The sequence below is a fragment of the Physeter macrocephalus genome, chromosome 5 (genome assembly GCF_002837175.3).
Source record: "Physeter macrocephalus isolate SW-GA chromosome 5, ASM283717v5, whole genome shotgun sequence".
Classification (NCBI taxonomy): Eukaryota; Metazoa; Chordata; class Mammalia; order Artiodactyla; family Physeteridae; genus Physeter; species Physeter macrocephalus.
Genome location: NC_041218.1, coordinates 90961536 through 90985347, shown reverse-complemented (window position 1 = coordinate 90985347; position 23812 = coordinate 90961536). Strand labels below are relative to the sequence as shown.

At 39.9% G+C, this 23812-nt stretch overlaps 2 protein-coding genes across 7 annotated transcripts in view; one reads left to right on the top strand and one right to left on the bottom strand.

The window, feature by feature from the left end:
- Positions 1-23812, top strand: part of SRPK2 (SRSF protein kinase 2) — a 235775-nt gene that overhangs the window by 128272 nt on the left and 83691 nt on the right. The gene's annotated exons all lie outside the window — the stretch shown is intronic.
- On the bottom strand, positions 20431-20676 carry LOC112062206 (V-type proton ATPase subunit e 1-like). The gene has a single exon (XM_055085077.1). The coding sequence runs from the start codon at positions 20674-20676 to the stop codon at positions 20431-20433; it is 246 nt and encodes an 81-aa protein (XP_054941052.1).

The following is a 23812-nucleotide window of genomic DNA, read 5'->3' as shown; positions in this document are numbered from 1 at the left end:
GCTCCGCGGCACGTGGGATCTTCCCGGACCGGGGCACGAACTCGTGTCCCCTGCATCGGCAGGCGGACTCTCAACCACTGCGCCACCAGGGAAGCCCTGTATGGTCGTTTTTTTTTAAAAAAAGTAGAACAAATTTGAAAAGTAAATCAAGGGCATCCCATTGGTGTGTATATATATATATATATATATATATATATATATATATATGCCTTTTATAAGGAAGTAAATCCACTCTAGGTAAATTTTTTGGCATCCTGTGTTCTTCCATTCATCTTACTTAAGTGTACCAGATTAAACCTTCTGAAGCACAGGTGGTTTTGTCACTTCCTTATTCCCCATTTACTGCTTACTTGCTTTTCTACCAATTTCAGAACCTAGCAGTGGTCTCCAGCATCTCTCTGCACCATCTTTGCAGCTGAGTTTGTTCTGTCCCACGGATGCCATGCTGCTGGCAAGCCTAAAGCCATGTTTACCTGTGTTCTCCTTACTGCTTTCCCTCTGCCTGACGTGCTTCAGCTCCATTTCTGCCGGAATCTTAACACATCCTTAAGGGGCCATCTTAAGTATCTTTTTCATTTATTAAAGGAGTACCTTTCTCTTTTATTAAAGGATTTTGTGGTTTTGGTCGCTCTCATCCTTAGATGCTCTTGCTGAGACTGAGCCCCACAGCATGCAGCCTGTCGGCCGTGTTCATTCCTGCTCTAATTTATTAAGGCTGGTAGAGGGACTGAGTCTCTTGTTGCAAAATGTCCTCCCCAAGCGTGCCTGTATTCTACCTTCAGGTCAGGACCAGTTCAATCCTACATCCCCTTGAAACCTTCCTGGATCACTAAGTCCTCATCATTTTCATCGGAACCACTTTGTTCTTAAATTAAAAGCTATTGTGCAATTTTTGTCTTGGCTCCTGGGCTAGATCCCTGGGACACTGACTCTGCTTTGATTTTTCTTTTTTGTTACCACTCTTACTTGATAGTCCATTCAGTGTTTATGCCCTGTATGTGCTTGCCTGATATTTCTCAGCTCTTGGCCTTGGTACTTAACCTCAGTAATCCTACTAGGATGTATTCCTATTCTGTGATTATGGAACCTGACTCTAGAATTTTATCCCTGAATGAGAGGGAGGGAGAGAAATATCTCTGTCACAGAGATTAAGGCTATATGTTTGATTTAATAATGATGAGATATTTAGATGTCTGGATTTTTGTATGTTAGCACAAAAAGAATGGCTCTTTAAAGCAACAATGTCTCTTAAAATTTTGAGGTGTTTATATATGCTTGCTTTGTTGAGCTGAACTTGTGGCAGCTTTCTTGCTGTCTTGGGTATCTGCTTTTTAAACAACTGTTGGTGGGCTAGCGTCATTCCAGCTTCATTTCCACAGTGATATGGCAGCAAAGAGACTGTTATTTCTGTGAGCAGTAGTTAAAGTTAATATAGCAGAAAGTAAAGTGTTTCTTTGTAAACTACAACGTTGTATATAAGAAAGTGCTGTATGACAGCATGTATTAGTTTCACTCCAAAGTAAAAGAATAAAAATGATGTTATCATTTCTACATTTTTACTTTGTGCCCATTATACATCTAAAGAACTTTTATTGCATCTTTCATAATTCCCTTTAGTATCCAGATATTGGATTGTCAACAATTTTTGCTTGAAACGTTTTTGAAGAGAGATATTTTCAGCAAGTTGAATGTGCTTTTGCAGCTTCAGATGGAAAATTTAAAAATGTTATTCAAAAGATCTAAATCCAGACACTACTTTTCTAGTAACATCTAGTCAGTTTTACACTTATAGTGAACTTTATCCATTTCTTTTTATTATTTCTCCCATATCAACTTAGGATATTGGCTTTGGCAACCATTCATATTTTTGTTATTAAGATCTTCCTATTTTAAGAATAGTAGATTAAAAATAGCTTGTGGATATGGATGTTTACCCTTGTCACTTATTTCCCCGTCCCTCATTTCTCTGAGGGTCAACGTAGGTTGTGAGGTGTTTGCTGTGCTTTTTTCTCCTTTTTTGTTAATAATAGTTTTTAAATGAAAGAGAAAGGAAAAAATATTTCTTTGGCCTCTCAGAACTGCTTTGTATTAATAGAACATTACATTTTCTGTATAATTGAGTACAGTAATGTATTCTATAGTAACTCAGTTTTTTTTTTTTAATTAACTTATTTTATTTATTTATTTTCGGTTGTTGTTGGGTCTTTGTTGCTGTGTGCGGGCTTTCTCTAGTTGCAGCGACCGGGGGCTACTCTCTGTTGCGGTACGCGGGCTTCTCACTGCGGTGGCTTCTCTTGGTGCGGAGCACTGGCTCTAGGTATGCGGGCTTTGGTAGTTGTGGCACACGGGCTCAGTAGTTGTGACTCGCAAGCTCTAGAGCACAGGCTCAGCAGTTGTGGTGCACCAGCTTAGCTGCTCCGCGGCATGTGGGATCTTCCCGGACCAGGGCTCGAACCCCTGTCCCCAGTATTGGCTGGCGGATTTCTAACCACTGCACCACCAGCGAAGCCCGCAGCTCAGTTTTTACATCATCTCTCCCACTGAATACAAAACATGGTAGAGGGAATTGAATTACTCTATTTTTAGTGCCTTTAATACATCTACCTCACTGACAGAAGAAATATGACAAAATAAATACATTAAAATCTAAAATGTTCTTTCTTAACAATACATTCTGTACTTTAAAAAATTCTGTTTAGAGTTACTGGTTCAGTAAATGGCATTTGTTCTAGATACAGATTTTCCTTTAACTGGTAAATGGATTTCCTGTGGTCGGTGGCATATGGTGTTAGTTTGTTTGGCAGCAAATGAGGTAAGGGTATAAAAATGAATTCAAAAGTAGGAGGGTGGGGTAGGGAGAATTAGCTATAGTTTAAGGCTTGTTAAATGGTCTTGTTGGACTTTTTTTTTTTTTCCATTCTTTTCCTTGATATAATTCTGACTTCTCGAGTTACCAGGGATAAATCAAATAGGCCTCAGTTTTCTATTCTGTAAAATGGAGGATAGTAATAATACCCATCATAGAGTTGTAAGGAGGATTGAATAAGTGAACGTAGGTAAAGTGCTTAGGACAGTGGCTAGCACTCATTTAGATCTCCCTTGTTATTATCACATTTAATACTTTTAAAAATTGATTGTTTCCTTTCCTATATGGAAGCATTTTAGTTTATGATATAATCCTACTTGCCTATTTTTGCTTTCATTGCCTGAGCTTCTAGTGTCATTGCCAGGACCACTGTTATGAAACTTTTCCCCTATGTTTTCTTCTAGGAGTTTTATGGTTTTATGCCTTACATTTAAATCTTTAAACCATTTTGAGTTGATATTTGTGTATGGTGTAATATAAAGGTTCAGTTTCATTCTTTTGCCTGTGGATATCCAGTTTTCTCAAGAACATTTGTTGAAGAGACTATCCTTTAACAAGACTGTACTTTATCCTATAACAAAATAACTTTTGCTATTTTTTTATACTGGTGGTTTGGCCACAGAGGTTCATATTCTTTCTCTTACCTGCCTGGAATAGGAAGTGGAGAAGTAGGTGAGCCTGGTTTTTTTCTTGTCAATGTCTATGAATTTAGTGGTAGGCAAATAGGTAAATTTCTTGAGGACCCCTGAGGATGCAGTAAAGTGAGTCTGAATGGAAGATGAAGAACATCTGTGATGTGTGATGTGATGGGTACTGAGTTGTGAAAAGAAATCTGGATTTTGCGGCACAGTTAATTTGGCTTTTGAAGTTGCAAGAATAGGAATAGTTGCATCGTTGAAAGAGATGAGCATTTTTAAACACTGGGAGGGAGCCATAGGATCTTTGGTTGGGGGTATTGAGGTATCTGAGAGTGATTCTGCATTCTTCCAAATTCATAAACAGGTGTTTCTGAAAAACTTTAATCTCTGAAGCCACAGTATGAACTTGGAACCCAGAGGAGGAAAAACAAGAAAAAAGGACTGTACATCTCTCCCTCTCTCTCTCTCTCTTTTTTTAATAAATATTTATTTACGTATTTATTTGGCTGTGCTGGGTCTTAGTTGCGGCACGCAGGATCTTTGTTGCCACGTGCAGGATCTTTAGTTGTAGCATTCAAACTCTTAGTTGTGGCATGTGGGATCTAGTTCCCTGACCAGGGATCGATCCCAGGCTCCCTGAGTTGGGAGCTTGGAGTCTTAGCCACTGGACCACCAGGGAAGTCCCCTCCACAGTCTTAAGAGTGCTTGTTTTCTAGATGCAGCCTATTAAACTTTATACATAAAATTAAATTTCTTTTTTTGTGTCTAATTAACAGTGTAAAAATGGCTGGGTAGTTTTTCACCAAATTTAGAAGACTTGAGATGTTCTGAGTGAAAATATAGGCTATGGGGTCATACTTTGAGTGGCTTTGGGAGTCAGGTGGCCATCGTCTGTGAGAGGGGCTGGTGGATGATTTGGAAGCCCTGCTGCACTTCATCCAGGACATAACACAGAGAGCAACAACTCACGGCTTCAAGTGTGAGTCTGAAGTAGAAAGTTACCAGGGCAGATGAGCTTAAGTGCTGGTTGGCAGCTTTCTGTAGCCTGCTCCAGGGGTAGTAGCAGCAATGATTGTCCAGTGCAAATGGGGAGAGGCCAGTTGTTAGTCTTAAATAAAATCCATTGTCCACGGCCTTTATAGGCAAAAAAGCAAGCCAAATTTTACTGACAGTTTTTGGATGGTGGCAACATTCTAGGAAAGGGGATCTGTTGATTTGATATTTTAACACCCTTTTTATATTTAAGCTCATGTGTGTCTTGAGATTAGGGCTTTTGCTCATGAAAAAAATTAACTTTGATGTAGCCAGTAAACACTTGAAGCTTTTTTGGCCACGGAGGATGTTTAAGTTCACTTTAAATAGTAGCTCAGCATACAAAATTCATGTAATAAAACCAGGTATAATGACAAGGTAAATTTTCAGACAGTTTACAGTTTGATTTGGAATTCTAAATGTTCCAAAATGGAGGGTGGTGGCAAACTGAAACTTGAGGCGACATTAACCAAATGATGAGTATGTTCAGAAAAACCCGAACGAACTTTTTGGCCAACCCAGTATTTACTGGGTAGTTACAATGTGTTAAGATCTTTCTTGAATAAAGGACAGAGATTCTGAATTCCTAGAAGTAACTCTTTACAAAGCTATGCATGGCCCTTATGGAGAAAATGACAAAATATTACTGAGGACATAAAAGCCCTCTTGAACATAAGGTGAACATAGGATGGAATGATTTAATATTGTGCAGAAGCCATTTCTTCTGAAATAGTCTGTAAATTCACTGAACATGTGTAACTTGTTAATCTGATATAAATAAATAATTGCTGGGACAATTGGTTATCCATATGGAATAAGCCAGTACTAGAGCCCTGCCTCACACATTAAAGAAAAACTCCAGGTGGGTAAGTCTGTGAATCATCACTGCATCAGAGCTGAAGGTGTGCACAGCCTGCTCATTAGAGTCTTACTTCTAGATACACGCTTTCAAGCAAGGGGGTTCCATATTTTATTCTTTTGTGACCCAGTGCGTACATTGACCTGTCTGTGTGTAACTGAAATATGTTTAAAGAAGCAGTACTCTTATACATGAAACACACATTTTCTACTTTCATTTTTAATAAAACATGGTCTGTAACCAAGTATATTGATTTCATGAGTTGCTGAGTGTAGCTTGACGGAGTCTGCCTTTGAGAAACCCTTGTATGCGTGTACAAGGAGATGTGTGTGAAAATGTCAGCGTGTTTGTGATAATACAAGGTGACACATCCCGGACGTTCATTGAGAAAAGGGCTCAATATACTGGTGAGTATTCAGATGATGTAATACTATATGACAGTTACAGTGAGAACTGGAGTTACCTCTGTCAACATGGGTAAATCTCAGAAAACAAACTGAGTGGAAAAAAAAATTGTAAAATGACATACAATATGATACAACATTGTTTATTGGTACAAGCTGTATGGTTAAAGTATAAACCATGCACAGACTGTACATGTTTATTGGTACAAGCTGTATGGTTAAAGTATAAACCATGTATAAACATGCATGCATAGACTCATGCACAGGAATGATGAGTCTTCATTTCAGGATCGCTTTTAACTGTCGAAGGAGGGGAATGAATTCGGGGGCTTCAACTCTGCCTATAATAACTGAGTCCTTCATTTAAAAGATCCGAAGCAGTTATGATGAAATATCGAGGTTTGTTAATATTGCAAGTGGGTATACCGGTTTTGTATGTTTGAAATAATGGAATATAATATAACAAACAAGAGGGAGAGAAAAAAAAAAAGCAAAGGGGTTAGATGAGGCTGGACCCTTAAGCAGGGCCCAGATCATCAGAGTTGTATTTATCCTGTTAAGAATATTTTGCTTTATCTCAAGAGCAAAAGGATTTGAGAAAGAAATGAGATCAGATTTGTGTTTTTGAAGGGTTACTTTCACTACAGTGTGGGACATAAATTGGGTGGGTGGAGGCTAAGGGTAACATGGTAATAATTCAGCTGAGGGGCATTTGTGGTCTGAGCACAACAGGGTGGTGGGAAGGGGGGAGGGTCTGTAGACATCAAGGAGGCCAATTCATTGGTGGCTGATCATATTTAGGGGCAGGAGCTGAAGTTGAGGATAACTCCCAGGCTCTCTGTTCACTACTGAGGTGTATAAATGGTGGTGGGGGTCCCTGGAAGGGGAAACAGAAGAGCTGGATTAGGTTATAGGTGCACATACAGAGAGAACTAAATGGTAAGTCAAAGTTATCCATAGGAAGATGATTATGCTAATCATTTTCAGCTTGATTTTTGAAAGAACTAGAACTTAAATTTTATAATTACTGTTTTTATGTTCACTTAGGAGTTTTTTGAGGGTTTTTTTTGTTTTTTTTGCTTGTTTTGATTAAGAAGGTAATTTTCTCTTTTTTAAAATAGATTTATTTATTTATTTAATTTATTTATTTTTGGCTGCGTTGGGTCTTCATTGCTGTGCAACGGTTTCTCGAGTTGCGGCGAGCGGGGGCTACTCTTCGTTGTGGTGTGGGGCTTCTCATTGCGGTGGCTTCTCTTGTTGCGGAGCATGGGCTCTAGACATGCGGGCTTCAGTAGTTGTGGCACGCGGGCTCTAGAGCGCAGGTTCAGTAGTTGTGGCGCATGGGCTTAGTTGCTCTGCGACATGTGGGATCTTCCCAACCAGGGCTCGAACCCGTGTCTCCTGCGTTGGCAAGTGGATTCTTAACCACTGCGCCAGCAAGGAAGCCCAAGCAGGTAATTTTCTCTTTAAAGATGGAAGAGGGGAATTTCCTGGCGGTCCAGTGGCCCGGGTTCAATCCCTGGTTGGGGAACTAAGATCCCGCAAGCCACGCAGAGAGGCCAAAAAAAAGTTGGAAGAAAAAGGTGCTAAGATTGTTTGACAGAGTACCTGTTTGAATACTGATGGAGATACTTGAAATGATAACAGAGAATTGGGTTTGCATCATGATACAATTTATATGTGTTTATAGAACTTTTACACGTACCATTGGGTATTGGGTTAATCTGTTTCTTTTTTTTTTTATGCTTTTGCATTCTTAAACATTAGAAGAATTTTTAAAGTAATACCACTGTTTCCTAGGTCTATAATTTTAACTTCTGTTTCAGTTGCAGCTGGTTCAGGAAGCCAGCTTTGTGTTTATTCTTTTATTACTTTATTGTCTTCCTTTTCACGTGAAAGAAATTTGATAAAACCCAGAGTTGGCAATTCCGACTGACCCCATAAATAGAAACCGTTTTTCTGTTGGGAGCGGGCTGGAATGCATGTGCTGGTGGAATGGAAACTTACTTTGCTTCTCTGTGTCCATCTTTATATGTTGGAGCTGTTATCAAAAATCTTCAGAGATGATAGTCTATTGTGTGTTTCATCATCAAAGATTGTGTCCCTTTGTTTGTAAATCAGTGTATTGCCTAGCACAGTGCATGGCACGTAGTTGGTCTTTAATAAATACTTGTTGAATGAAAGTACATGACCAACATATTGAATATTTGAGTCTTTTACAGTGTGCCTTTGAAGTTCAGTTACGACTTTGTGAAGATAAAACATCACTTCTGGAAGCATATTTTACTTAGAATAAGAGCACAGACAGTGGTTCCCAGTGAGCAGGATTAAATTATTGGTTTGGGGTGTTCCTGTAATGTAATTCATGGTAGCACGAGCCTTGTTTGTGCCGATCCCTTCGCTGGTCACGCTGTTTTATAAAGTACCTGTGGGAATTCCAGCTAAGGCTTTTTGTTTGTTTAAATTCACACATATATTATTCAGAATTATAAAGTAAATAATTTTATTGTGTTTGGACATTGAATTTATTTTAGAAAAGGATTAGGTAGATAATTTTAGGATTTGGAAGTAGATTCATATTTTTAAATTAAAGAAAGAAGTTAAATGTTTGAACATTAGCTATTTTCTTGACCTAACAGATTAAATACCTGTATAGCAAGAACTCAGTTATCCAGGGTTCTTTTCTTCTTCATCGCAACTATCTAAAACACAGGTGAGAGGAAAAATGCAGAGTTTTGAAATTTTGTGATGTGCAAGACACCAAACCAGAAATTGGGTGGTTTGGAGAAGGTGGTGAAACCTGGGCTTGGGAGAGGAAAATGTGTGTGCAGGTCGCCGAACTACAAGAGGGCCGAGCTCTGTGGAGGACTGAAGGTCCACAGACCTGACTGTTGAAGGAAGAGTGTAACTGCTGAGATGGAGTAGGGAAGCATGGCTTTTTATAAGGCAGAAGAGACAGGGTTGGATCCAGATAGGAGATCAGCTGGGGTAGGGAGGTATGGCGGGATGGCAGGGACAGATGGGGCAGGAGTGGCCTTCAATTCTGCATTCTGCCTGGATTATTAAAATGTGGAAAGAAAGCCTCTGGCTGGTCAGCACTTTAGGAATCTCTTCAGAAGAGGCTTTTTCATTTTTGCTGACATTAGGCAAAGAATAGTTGTTACAGTTGTTTTTTTTTTTTCTTTTTTTCTTTTTTAAGCTGAAGAGGTCATATGTGGAATTATTGCCGTTGGGCCCATTCTGGGCAGATAGAGTTAAGGTTGTGAAATCATGTGGTCTCAACGTGCTTTTTTCTGGACTGAGAGGCCCTGGGTCGAGGTGGGTCTGGCCCCTCTTATACCTGGGTCATTTTGCACAAAGAGTAATTGCATCCGTAGTGAAATTTTATTCTGTGCCCTTTGTGTCTTTTTAAAGATTATTTGAATAAGTGTAAAAGCATTTGGATAATGCCTGGCTCATAGCAGGAACTAGAGTTTAGATGGCTTTTTCCATCAAAAAAATTTATAAACTTCCCTTTTCTGATTCCATTGTAGTTCCAACAAAATACTGTATGAGGTCAGCAGCCATATCACTCTTGTTCATGATGAAGCAAACAGAGGATGATGTAGTAAATGGTCAGTAAGGTTACAGTTGCGTGTAAGTGCAAGTCTGTTGGAAGTGTGTTTTAAAATTCATGTTATTATCCATTCAGTTGCTGTATTTACACCAGAATGCTCTTTCTCAAAAATGTAATTTATGATGGAAAACACATAAGGAATACTGTGGAATAATAGTGTTTAAAGAGTTAGCAGTACTTAGAATAGATACTGAAGTAGGTAAGAAAATAGAAGTTTTAAAACTTAACAGTAATTTTGCTGTTAAAAACTATTTTCTGCTTAATATGCTTATTGAATTGTTAGAAATATTGTTTTCAGTTACTGTTTGATCAAATTTTACTTCAGATTTTAAGTTTCAAACTTTATTGATTATACTGCATTTTTTGTTTTTATAGCATGGATTATTACTTATTAGAAGAGTTAATGAGCCATTGTAAGGAAACAGTTTTTTCGTTGTTGGGATGTCTGTAGTGGAATATGTGCAGGAGTTCATCTTAAGCAGTTAAACTACCGATAAAGATGTTCTCTGATGATGAGGGTGTCACTTGTACAGATTTTTGTATAGCAGTTTCTCAGTATGTTTGATGTTTAAATGTAGAAAATCTTTGACCTGGTAAGTTACTCCTGAGACTGTGTTCCAAGAAAATAGCGAACTATTGAAAGAGTTTTTATTTTAGCTTGGTATCACAAGTCAGACTGTACTATAATGGATCCAAGAATGAGAAACAAATTGACTTTAAAGCATTCAGTATATAAAACATTAATTTTATTGCCACATTTAAGCTCCACCTTTTTTTGGGGTGGGGTGGGGCTGTATGTAGTTTTTGTCTGTTTTTTTTTTTAAAAAATCTTTTTATTTATTTATTTATTTTTATTATTTGTTTGGTTTTGGCTGCGTTGGGTCCTTGTTGGTGTGTGCAGGTTTTCTCTAGTTGCAGCGAGCGGGGGCTACTCTTCGTTGCGGTGCGCGGGCTTCTCATTGCGGTGGCTTCTCTTGTTGCGGAGCATGGGCTCTAGGCGCACGGGCTTCAGTAGTTGTGGCACTCAGGCTCACTAGTTGTGGCTCACGGGCTCTAGAGCATAGTCTCAGTAGTTGTGGTGCACGGGCTTAGTTGCTCCGCGGCATGTGGGATCTTCCCGGACCAGAACTCGAACCCGTGTCCCCTACATTGGCAGGCAGATTCTTAACCACTGCGCCACCAGGGAAGTCCTTGTCTGCTGATTTTAAAACGACCATTTAAATGAAACCTTATTTCACTTTTTCAGGATTTAAGTCATATATTATTTGAGTTCCTAAAATTCTCCTGAATAAGTAGTGATGAATAGACTGTCTAACCTTGTATGCCTCTAGGTCAAGTGCACACCAGTTGGGAATTTTTGCCTGTTCTTGCCACCAGTTTGTAACTAAGTCCTTAGTAAGATGCTTTATTCATGAATTCCTAACTTTCAAATGGCACCTTATTATTTATTGCATATTTGGAAGGAAGAAAGGACTAGGAAATGTATTCTTTTTTTTTTTTTTTTTGCGGTACGCGGACTTCTCACTGCTGTGGCCCCTCCCATTGCGGAGCACAGGCTCCGGACGCGCAGGCTCAGTGGCCATGGCTCATGGGCCTAGCCGCTCCGCGGCATGTGGGATCTTCCCGGACCGGGGCACGGACCCGTGTCCCCTGCATTGGCAGGTGGACCCTCAACCACTGCGCCACCAGGGAAGCCCGGAAATGTATTCTTTAATACAGAAAATTTTTGTGACTTCATTGAAGTTCAGAATCAATGTAAGATAGTGAAATCAAAGTTTTAGATTATAGGCTTAATGATTTAGAAAGTAGCAGGCATACACCTTTTCCATTTTGATTTTTTATTCAGCTTATATTATTTAACGTCTGCCTGAGTAAGCACCCGTGCTAATAAGCACATAGGCACTAAAGCTTAGCTCTTGTCCTCAGTCAGCTACTCAGCGTCATACCTAGTAAAGAGTCATCAACCGCCAGCACTGGGAAGCCTGAAACGAACCTGGGTTATAGGAGATGGTTGACCCTTATCAAGGTGTAGAGAGAACCCAGTGTGTGATATGTTAAATGCTCATTAGTTTTTAAGAGAAGGATTTTTAAAAAATGAATTCTGTTGTAACTGTATATGAGCCTGGCCTGGGTGTGGCTATTCCGTTTCTCCAGTAAGGAATTCTCTTTACTCCTGTTCAGGGGGGCAGAGTGGAGGAAGGAATCTGAGGTTCTATTAATTATCAAAATGGTTTCTCATCACGGTACCTTACCATACCTTCTCCAAAAGATTGTAGCCAGATTACAGTCTTTCCTGAAGCAAAGACTTTCTCCAAAATATCCAGTCTTTGCTTCCGGAAACATTGTAATCTGCCTACACTGGGGGTAGGGGTGAGTGGGGAAGGAGCCATGGCTTTGTCCAGCTGAGCTCTGTGTGTTCAGTAGCATCCCCCCAACAGCCTGACATCTCCCCAGTCCTTGGTTTTCACGCCGAGGCTCTGTGGTGGTGGGGTGGAGTAGTTTCTGGTCCGTGTCTGTCACTGTCGTTGTAGTGCTTACGTTCTTCCTATTTGTTACCTTCCTGTATTGACTTTGTTTTCTAAAAACATTGTTGAATTTCTTGTTCCTTGATTTTTACTATTCCATTGTCTTTGTTATTTTGGAGTTTCTTGGTTTTTTGTTTGTTTTTTACTATGGGAAGGAGAGAAGAAAAATGTGTGGTGTTAATCAGTCATGTTTAAATTAGAAGTCCTTTAGCTATGGTTTTCTGAGTTTGAACTCTGAATACTTAATGGTATAATTATTTATATTTTGATGGAATTAACTAAAATTTGGTTTGTTTTTTTATAATTTTTTTTTTTTTTTTTTTTGTGGTATGCGGGCCTCCCTCTGCTGCGGCCTCTCCCGTTGCGGAGCACAGGCTCCGGACGCGCAGGCCCAGCGGCCGTGGCTCACGGGCCCAGCCGCTCCGCGGCACGTGGGATCCTCCCAGACCGGGGCGCGAACCCGGTTCCCCTGCATCGGCAGGCGGACGCGCAACCACTGCGCCACCAGGGAAGCCCCTAAAATTTGGTTTTACTTGAGTGAAGTAGGTGATTAAAACAGACCGATTAGTGTAATAACTTTTTAAGAGACATACATTTATTAGAGTGGAATGTCGTATTCCTGAAATCTTTTGGAGCATCAGAAGTTCTTATTTGTAATCTGTCTTTCTTTGCCTGTGCCTATTAGTATTTGCTTTCCTTGCTTGTATTTCAGTCATAAGCACACTTGAGTGTATTACTGGTAGACATCTGTGAGATACGGTAATGGCTCCTTACAGCAGAGATTCTTAACCATGGGTGTGTGTCAGACTCCTAGTGACATGTGCCCAGGCCACATTCCAGACCTACTGAGTCAGAATCTCCTGCCTGTAGGCTTTTGTCTTTTGAAAAAACTTCTACATGATCATGGTGTATAGTCTTAAGAACTATTGTGTTACAGATCCTAAAATAAATATAGATTAAATTTTGCATGACGTTTTATATCTTACCAGAAATAAACTCCATATTCTTCATTCAAGGGTGTCAGAATCTGGTTCTAGTCTTTCTTGCATTTCTGCCCATATTCTCCTGTGGGTACCTTGTATATCAGCAAAACTGGACCTTCCTGTTGCCATGCCTGTGCTTATGCCTGAGGTTCCCCTTGCCTCAAAAGCCCTTCCTCCCAGGTCAGCCTCAGTTGTCACTCCTTTCTCTGTGGATTCTGTGGGGACTAAACGAGCCAGAGAGAACATTTCTGCCTTTCTGGGTATTTTGTTTTGTTCTCATTGTATTCCCTGGACCTTGGAACCTTGACTCTGTTGAGGTGATTAAGGTAATAATCTTTCTGAACCATGGTCTGCCTTGTTTTATATTGTTATTTGTATACTTGTCTGCTCTAATCTGTTAGACACCTGGTTCCATGCATGAAGACAGCTTTTACTCATTTTTAGCAATAAAATAGTTTGATAAATATTTCTTGAACAAATGTGAGGTATCTTCTCTGTACGTGGGTAGTCAAGCAGAATTTGGAACTCTCGGGTAGAATCACAAAATTTATGAGCACAAGGGTAGGAGAGAATATCACAGTCCCTGAGTTCTCTTTGATCTGACTCGGTGGAATGACCAGACTGGTGGAGGACTTTATAGCTCCTGCCCCATCAGAGATACCAGCTTGATGTTTTTCAAGACAGTCCTCAGTTGTGAGATAAATTTGAACGGAGATGGCACTGTGTCATGTGTGAATACAAGGGGGAGTAATTTGCAGCATTTGGTTCCATGGGTGCTAGTCTCAGCAGCACCTTAGGTTTTGAATTTCTGTTCCACCTTAGGTAAGGCTCTTCTGTTGAACACTAAAGCTTTTATTTTCTTACCTGTCCAGTACTGCCCTTGCAGGGTAGTGAGTGGTTTAAAACTAGGCAGTGAGTTTCCCATGTGTTAATATACATGACTGGGGGTTTTGCAGAATTTCCTGTTTGGTGGTGAAGAGTATTTGATCTGAACCAACTGGAGTGTGATGAGAGCATGTGTTAAGAGCAGTGTACAGGGGAGAACTCACTGGTGGCTGTGATGATCGTGTTTTTTTTTGTTTTTTGTTTTTTTTTGAGTCAGCTTTATTAAGGTATGATTTACATTAAATAAAGATTCACCAGTTTTAGGTGTACAATTCATGGAGTTGTGACTGTTGCACATATACATGGCATGACCACAACCGCAATCGTGAGGTAACGTTTCATCAGCACCAAAAGTTCCCTTGAGCCCTTTTACAGTTAGTACCCTTCCCCCACTCCTTAGTCTCTGGCAACCATTGATCTGCTTTCCATCACTGAAGTGTCGCCTTTTTAAAATGGAATCATATACTCTGTAGTTTGACTTCTTTCACTTAGCACAGTTCTTTTGAGTTCATTCATGTTCTTGTATTTGTTCATTGTCTTGTATTGCTGAGTAGTTATTCGATTGTTTAACCACAGTTTATCCTTTCTAGTGTCATCTTTTTGTGAGCTTGAAACTGCACATTATTTGTTTAAGGGTTTAGTTGACATCTGGTATCCAAATACACATGAGTATGATGTTTCTTGTTTAGAAGCTCTTTAAAGTCAAATAGAATCTTAGACTAAAGGACTTGAATGTAGTGGTTATAGTGGTTACATATGCATCTGGTAATGTTTCTTCAAGTGTGGGCCTTAAACCACCTGCATCAGTTTCCTGGGGTGCTTACCAAACATGCAGATTCCTGGGCCTTCTCAGTCTTAGTGAGTCAGTCTGTGAGTGGAGAAGTCTGAATGCTGTAAGTGGATATCAGTACTACAGAGGATTCATCTCATCCCAGTGAGTGTCCTTCAGTGTTTCCTGTTCAAGCCTCCCACCAGTGTCAGTTATTTACCACCTAACCCTTCCTTCTACCGAGTCCACTGGCACAGCAGCAGATCTAGTTCTACTAAAAAGTTGGGTCTGGAAATATTTCACTGCTTCCAGCTGCTGCCTAGTAGGGCAAGCTTCCTTCCTGGCTCTCCAGTCACTAGTTGTATGACCTTGAACTTACCCCCTATGCCTCATTATCCTCATCTGTGAAAATGGGGTGAATAATAGTACTTCAGAGTTGTTTGAGCATTGAGTTAATTATATGAGTAAAGTACTCAGAATAGTACTATTTTTTAAGAGTTTGATTTTTAAAATATTGTTATTTTGAGTAGTAGTTTTATTGCCACCCTGGAAATATACATTCATTATTTGTTTTAACTCATGTTTACCAGTTTATCAGTTACCATTTTTTCTTGTAATTTAGACCTTCCTTCCTCATCATTTCATGTCTTCTTCCTGAAATCTATTCTTCACAAGTTTCTTTAGAAGAAGTCTGTAAATGATAAACTCAGTTTTTGTTGATTTGAAAATACCTTTATTTGTTTCATGTATACATATTTTCCTTCCTCCCTCCCTCCCTCCCTTGGCTGTGTTGGGTCTTTGTTGCTGCACGGGGGCTTTCTCTAGTTGCAGTGGGTGGGCTTCTCGTTGCAGTGGCTTCTCTTTGTTGCAGACCACAGGCTCTAGGCATGCGGGCTTCAGTAGTTGTGGCGCACGGGCTTAGTTGCTCTGAGGCATGTGGGATCTTCCCAGACCAGGGATCGAACCCATGTCCCCTGCATTGGCAGACAGACTATTAACCTCTGCGCCACGAGGGAAGTCCCTACATGTTTTCTTTAGCCAGTTATATAACTGAAAATGACAGTCATTGGCTCTTAGCACTTTGATGATCTTACACCACTGTTGTTTGACTTCTTTCTTTTGTGACCTCTAGTGACAGTGTAATTGTCAATTTCTTTGTAGAAAATCTGGCTGTTTTCCCCCCCTGTTTTTTTCTTTTTGCTATGGAGTTCTTCAGTTTTATTGTTCTGGAGATTTCACCTTGTCTGGAACACTTTGTGCTTTCTGAATTTGAGATGTATGTTCCTTATCAATTCTGGACAATTCTTAGCTCTTCCTTCTTCTCCCTTCTTCAAGAAGCCCAAAGAGTAGATTGGTTAGATCTTCTCATTCTCTACTCCACTTCTCAACCTTTCATCATATTTTCAATCTCTTTGTCTTTCTGTGATACTGGGTTCGCCAGAAAGTTCACTCAGGTTTTTCCTATTTTACAGAAGAACCCCAGCAAACTTTCTGGCCAGCCCCGTACACCCTAGATGATTTCTTCAGATCTATCTTCCAGCCTCTTATTTGTTGTCTGATCAATCAATGAATTTTAAGTCTCATGCTTTAATTTCCTGCTTGTGCTTTTGTTTCCTTCCTTTATTTCTATCAGTATTATATTTATTTTATATTCTGTGTTTCATAGTACTAGTATCTGAAGTTACTTTTGCTGTTTATTATTTCTTTTGGCTTGCTCATTGGGTATTGTTTCCTTATTTATTTGGTGATTTGAAAAAAATTATTAAATCACATCTGCCCAACCCAATCTTAATTGCTTGGAATCCCAGTTAGCCCTGATTGACGATGCATTTCTCCCAAGAGGATTTGTTTTTACTTCTTCCAGGCGCCCAGGGATGGCAGTGACCCGGAAGCACTCTAAATTAATTCTTGGCTTGGGGGTTTCAGAACTAGTAAGGTATAATAATAAATTCAAATGCTAACTCTGCACAAGGAGAAGCTTGAGATTGCAGATTAATAGGAGAGATTTCCCCTACCTCTTTAGTCTAGAGAAGTTTGGGTATCCGAAATTCGACTCACTGGTTGATCCTAGTTCTTCTTTCTCTAGTTCTATCTCTTCCTAGAACCTGTCTTTGGATAGCAGTTGTAGCTAGAATCCTAACCTTATTCTTGAGCCTCTCCCATTGGGATTGGATTTGGTGCTTGCAGAATCTCTCGTTTCTCTGGAAGATGTTTTTCTGATAGCTTCTTTAGGTATCCACCAGTCTCTGAAAACGGCCATTCCTACAAGAATAATATTAATGTGCTTCAGCATTTTTGAAGAACTATATACACAATTCCTATAGTAAGGTTGGCATTAGTGCTAATTGAAACAGCAGTCTTAAAAAATAAAGCCATTTATCTAATATTGAAGAATGTGTATGGCTGAAATTATAAAGTTTGAAAGAGGCAGAACATATTGCAGTGGACTAATAACTCTTCAGATGACCAAAATTCTCTGCCAGCAATTGAAAATTTTGTTTTCCATCTAGGGGAAACAGTTTTTAAGATGGGAACACTTCTGTTGTGTAAAGTCCATTGAAACCCTAGTTCACAAGAAAGTCTTTGAGGATTGGGCTTAACTTTGTACTTGTCAAAAAAGACCTAGTTAGAACAAGTCATGTGTTACTGGAGAATGTTTATTAAGCAGTTTGCTTACGCGTTAAATTTTTTAAATCTCTGTTAGACATCTTTTTTTTTTTCTTCCCCAAAGATGGTTATAGCATCAGTACAACCCATTTTGTCATATTGCCTTGTAGAAATATGTGATAATTAACAATAGAGATCCTTCTGAAACTTTCTTAAGTCTCATAACCAGTCATGATTATAAAATACATGAGTTTAGAAGCAGAGAGGTTAAGAGGTAGATTGATGCTGACCTTTGCATTAGCACGGTTACAGATGAGCAGAAAGGGCCAGAGGTCTGATAGCGCTATCATGCATAGTATATCAGGGTGCACCTCCTTATTATTCACAGCTGGAGCCCTGAGGAAGCAAGTTCATGGTAACCACACGCCAGAAAGGTGAGAATAGGATGTGAGGATTAACCTTTACTGACTGCCTACCACGTGCACAGTTACCATACCAAGGAATTTATGTATCATCTCTTTTAAATTACCATAAACCTCTGACTTTCTTGAGAGGCTCAGGGAAGTTGTCACTGACTTGAATTCTCGTGGATTTTTAAGTGATGGAACCGGTATTCACACCTAACCCACAGGCTTTCTACCAGAAAACTGCATGTTGTTTGGAGCTGGACTTTTATCCTAGCTTTCCAGCCCTAGACAGTTCATTTTGTTGTTCTTTAGTAAATTCTCTCGAGACGCCAAGGGTGGGGGAGGGGTGGAGTGGTGGTGGGGTCAGAGACAGGAGCCACTTTCCCAGCATCCACTTGGTCTTTCCTTATTTTTCTTTCTTGTCTTTATAAATTAATAATTAATTTCAGTAGCCGTGCGCATGGTGCCCAACTGAAAAAGTATGAAAGGAGTATAAGGAATTTTTGAAAAGTTAATTCCTCTCCCTGACCATTAGTCATTGAGCTCCTTTTCCTGGAGGAGAGCCATTATTGTCAGTTTCTTGTTGCTCCCACCAGAAACAGTCTGTTAACATGAGGTGCATGCATTGTATTATATCTGTAAAACAAATGGTACATGCCATACACAAAAGCACTGCACCTTTGTATTTATCATTGACATATCTTCCATATTAGTATATAGAGGACAGCCTCTTTATTTTCGTGTGACAACTTTATTGAAAGATAATTCATGTACCATAAAATTTAAAATCTGCAATTCAAAGATGTTTCAGTCTTCTCACAGAATTTTGCAACCATCACCAACCACCTAATTTTAGAACATTTTCATCACCCCCAAAAGAAATTCTGTACACTTGAGTAGTTACCTCCATTTCTTCCCACCCCCTCAGCCATAAGTGGCCACTAACCTACTTTCTCTCTATTCTGGGAATTACATATAAATGGAATCATATAATATGATCTTTAGTGACTAGCTTCTTTGATTTGCCATAATGTTTTCAAGGATCATCCATGTTGTAGCATCTATCAGTACATCCATTACTTTTTATTGTTGAGTAATATTCTATTATATCACTCTTTTGTTTTATTTATCCATTCATCAGTTAATGGGCATTAGATTGTTTCTGCTTTGGGGTAGTACGTATAATGAGGCTAAGAACATTTATGTGCAAGTCTTTATTTTTGATGTATGTTTTAGCTTCTCTTGTGTATATACCTAGGAGTGGAACTGCTGAGTCATATGGTGACTGTTTAATCTTTTGAGAAACTGCTTCTAGTTTTTCAAATGTTTTTCAAAATGAGTACATCGTTTTCCTTTCTTATAAACAGTCTGTGAGGGTTCTAATATTTGTATATTTTTGCCATCACTTGTTAGTATCTGTCTTTTTTATTATTGCCATCCTCGTAGGTGTGAATTTGTGGTTCATTGTGGTTTTGATTTTTGTTTTTCTGATGGCTAATGATTTAAATAGTTTTAGCTCTTAACATCTGGGTCTTTGATCTACTGTGAGTTAATTTTTGCGTGTAGTGTGAGTTAGGAGTCCTACTTTATTCTTTTGCATGTGGGTATTCATTTATCTCATCACCTTTTGTTTAAAAACACTATTCTTTCCTTATTGAATGGTCTTAGCACCTTTGTTGAAAAATCATTTGATGGTAATGTGAGGGTTTATTTCTGGACTCTCAGTTCCACACTCTGTTGATTACTGTACCTTTGTAGTAAGTTTTGAAATCAAGAAGCAGGAGTCTTCCAGTATTGTTCTTTCTCAATATTGGTTTGGCTATTCTGGGTCATTGCATTTCCATATGAGTTTTAGGAATGGCTTATCAATTTCTGCAAAGAAGCCAACTGGTATTTTGATAGGCATTGAATTGAATCTGTAGATCAGTTTGGGGCATATTGTCATCTTAACAGAATTAAGTCTTCAGTCCATTAACGTGGGATGTGTTTCTGTTTATTTAGATCTTCTTTAATTTCTTTCAGTAATCTTTTTTAGCTTTGATAGTATATATTTTGAACTTCTTTTGTTAAGTTTATTCCTATGTACAGTTGACCCTTAACACGGGTTTGAACTACTTGGGTCCACTTATATGTGGATTTTTTTAAATAGTATGGTACTACAGCACTACACAGTCCACAGATAGTTGACTCTGTGTATATGGAGGAACCACATACACAGAAGGCCAACTATTAAGTTGTACTTCGATTTTCAGCCGTGCCCCAACCCTCTAATTGTTCAATGTTCAACTGTATTTTATTCTTTCTTTTTCCATGGAAAACATAAAAATAATTTATTCTAAAAGATGGCAGAAATAAGAAATTCATCCTGAAAATATACTTTGGTATAATTCTGGTGAGACAGATTTTTCCCTCTGAACATGTTCTCCTACTGACTGCCCCATTGGAGTCTTATTGCCTTGTAACAATTTTTAAACATTTCGCTGATTCCCATGTTGTGAGCAGGCAGGAGCCATCTTCAAATCCGCAGGTTCCAAGGAGAGAGTAACATTATTTCTCAGAAGAACAGCGCTTTCTATCTCAGAAGAGTACATAAACATTTTATGGAGGCAGCATACTTTAGGTTAAATAGGTACATCATTCATCAAAGTGTAAGAAAGGTGACCAGAAAAAATACTGCATTGTAGAATAAGGCATTCAAATGTGGTGGGAACATTTAAGGCGGTTGATGGCTAAAACGGGTGAGTTAAGGAAGGTGGTCTGGGTATGGAGGTGATTTTGCATCTAGAGGAGTTCTCTTTGTGGCCTCAATGACTGAGCACTGGCGAGCAGGTCTTCTTCCTCAAGGCCAGTGATGCTTGAGGTACCAGATGGTTTCATTTTTCAACTGTGGTCCAAAGAGAGGGTTGAGTTGGGCCAGAATTGCAATCAGCCAAAAGAGATAGCAGCAAACTGAACAGGTCACCAATATGGTGATGCTAACTCCCTGGTTGGGACCCTTAGAGATGAACCAGGGCACCAGGAAGCTGACGAAGCCACAGAACATGCTCATCATAACGAGAGGCGCCGTGAGGCCGGTATACGCCATGGTTGCCCCCCGGAGCTCTGTGTTTTATTCTTTTTGATGCTATTGTGGGTGGAATTTTCTTAATTTCATTTGCCTCATTTTTTATAGAAGAGTTATGTTGTATGCATGTGCCATAATCTATCATCATGTTATTAACAAGTCTCCCACTGATGGACATTTAGGCCCCAATATATTGCTATTTGCAGGCATTGTCACTGTGAGTCAGGTGAATTCCAGTAAGGAGCTGTGCTGAGCTAAAGGATATTCAAATATTGGAATCATCTGTCAAATTAAAAATGAATATACTCTTCCTGTTTATAATTTTACAGCCAAAATTTCCAATGTGGGCTGTATAAAAAAGTGTTCCAAACTGTTTTCAGTTAATTTTATTTACTTATTAAAAGTAATGATATGCTAGAGGAGGTTCATGTTGCTAAAATGTTGCCTAGAGCAGCACTGTCCAGTAGAACTTTCTGTGATGATGGAAATGTTCTATTATCTGCATTGTTCAGTACCATAGTCACCAGCTGTATGTGGTTACGGCTGTTTGAGCCCTTAAAATGAGGCTAGAGTGGCGGAAGAACTGAATCTTAAATTCTGTTTAATTTGGCTAGTGGCTATTGTGTCATATAATTATAGTTGCTTTTTGATTTAAATCTTGCGGAGGTGAGCAGAAGCCATGTTCAAAGTGGTACATCTTGCATTATTTCCTGAGTAGCAGGAGGCAGTTGTTCTAGCTAAGTTTCATCAACATACAGGTCTTAGTAAACAATCACCGCCCCCCCCCCTCCCCCGCCCCACGCCCTTTTTTTTGTAGTAGCAGTTTACCCTGTACCCAGCTGGCTTCAGATTGCCTACAAACAGAGCCTTTTAGATAGAAACACCCGGGTCCTTAGTTTGCTAGTTTTTATATGTATATCTCATCCTAATGTAAAAAGGTAGGCTTATATGAGGTAAAACTTATATATTCTCCAAAATCTGTCTTTGAAATTTATGAATTTATCTTGGTTATTATGCTATGGGTCACTGCTTGCAGATCGTGAACCAGGAAGGCTAGAATCAGTTGGTGGTTTGACTAACCTTGTATGTTAGCTCTTAACTAGGCCTTGCTCTTGTCTTCTTAACTCCTCAGTTCTCTTTGGCACTCTCACATGCTTGGAAAGGCATTGTTTACCAGCTGTTTACTGATGACCTCTGTTTCTATTTGCAGCCTAAACCTTTATTTTTTAACTATAGATTCTATATACCAAGCAGTCCACTGTATTTCTACAATGCTGGACATCCCACATGCCCCTCAAACTCTGATGAGCTGAAACAGAAGTAAGCTTTCACTGCAAACCATTCCTCCTCCTCCTGCTGTGTTCTCTCTCCAAATTAATGGTAACACTATCTTACTATCAGAAACCTAGGAGACAGACACCCACCTCCAGCAAATGAATTACTGAGTTCTGAGTTCAGGTTTTCATCATTTCCTCTTGGGACACCTCACTAGTTTCCCTGCTTCTGTCTTTTATCCTTTCTGCCCATTCTGTATACCAATTTCGTATGTTTTTTGCAGAGAGCAACTCTCTGGTCCTAAAATTGTATTTCAGTGGCTCCTCCTTGCCTTAAGGAGAGAGCCCGAATTCCTTAGAACTGTAGATCCTTCCTCTGTCAGCTGACTGCCGCTGAGCCTCTTCCCTGTCTCAGCCACACTAGGCTAGTCTAGGCCCTTGTGCCTCTCTTCACCCTGTTCCTGGGCCTTGGCCGCCCTCCTCCACCCCCTGTGCCTCATTCTGTTCTGTCTCTAAGATCACTCCCAGCATATAGATGTTTCTGGCTCAGCCCTCTGCCACCTCCTCCTCTGTAACAACACTTGGAGCCGTTATGTTCCCATATTCATGTGTTTACAGGCATTTCTCTAGAGCCCTCTTGCTAGACCATGCATCCCTCAGTGCTGGGCTCCTTTGTACCCCAGTACACGTCACGGTGCATGCTGTACGCCAGGGATCCCCAACCCCGGTCCACGGACCGATATCCGTTGGTGACCTGTTAGGAACCGGGCTGTACAGCAGGAGGTGAGTGGCGGGCGAGTGAAGCCTCATCTGTATTTACAGCCGCTCCCCGTCACTGGCATTACCGCCTGAGCTCCGCCTCCTGTCAATTCAGTGGTGGCATTAGATTCTCGTAGGAGAGTGAACCCTACTGTGAACTGCACATGGGAGGGATCTAGGCTGCTCGCTCCTTATGAGACTCTAATGCCTGATGATCTGACGGGGAGCTGAGGTGATTCTAGCGCTGGGGAGCGGCTGCAAATACAGATTATCATTAGCAGAGAGGTTTGACTGCACAGAGACCATGATAAATCAACTGCTTGCAGACTCGTATCAAAACCCTATCAGTGAGTGGCAAGTGACAAGCTGCATCTTACGGAGTAGACTGGACATAAGCCACACACTTCAGGTGTCACTGTCTCCTGTCACCCCCAGGTGGGACCATCTAGTTGCAGGAAAAGCTCAGGGCTCCCATGGATTCTGCATTATGGTGAGTTGTATAATCATTTCATTATATAGTACAACGTAATAATAATAGAAGGAAAGCGCACAGTAAACGTGATGCGCTTGAATCATGCCCAAACCATCCCCCCACCCCATCCCATGGAAGAATTGTCTTCCACGAAACTGGTCCCTGGTGTCACAAAGGCTGGGGACCACTGTTATGTGCTGTTCTGAGTATTTCTGGAATCAGTGGATGCCATTTTTACACACTTTGGGGCTCTGGATTAAACTTTTCTGTCTGCCTTTCTCTTCTTCAGTAGTAATAACGTGTACTGCCAGGCCCCACACTGTTTTACGAAATATTAATAATACAGGTGGATGAGAAGTCTGTAGCTCCGTCATATATGTGTTGTTAGGTGGTCAAGTAGTCAACTCGTTTGTTGTCTAAGGTGTAGTTTAGTTGGGAAGCAGGTGTGATTTACTTACATCTTCACTATGTTCAGTGTTCTAGAAGACAACACAGTCTTAGAATATAAGACCGTGTAAAGTGTCTGGCTTGGAATTGTGATTGTTTCTGTTAGAATTTGGGGAATAAGGTTTTCCTTTCCTTTCTTTTTTTTTTTTTTTTTTTTTTTTTTGCAGTACGCGGGCCTCTCACTGTTGTGGCCTCTCCCGCTGCG

What these genes read in the sequence shown, in the direction of transcription:
- LOC112062206 (XM_055085077.1), bottom strand. Translation starts at nt 20,676, where the DNA reads ATGGCGTATACCGGCCTCACGGCGCCTCTCGTTATGATGAGCATGTTC.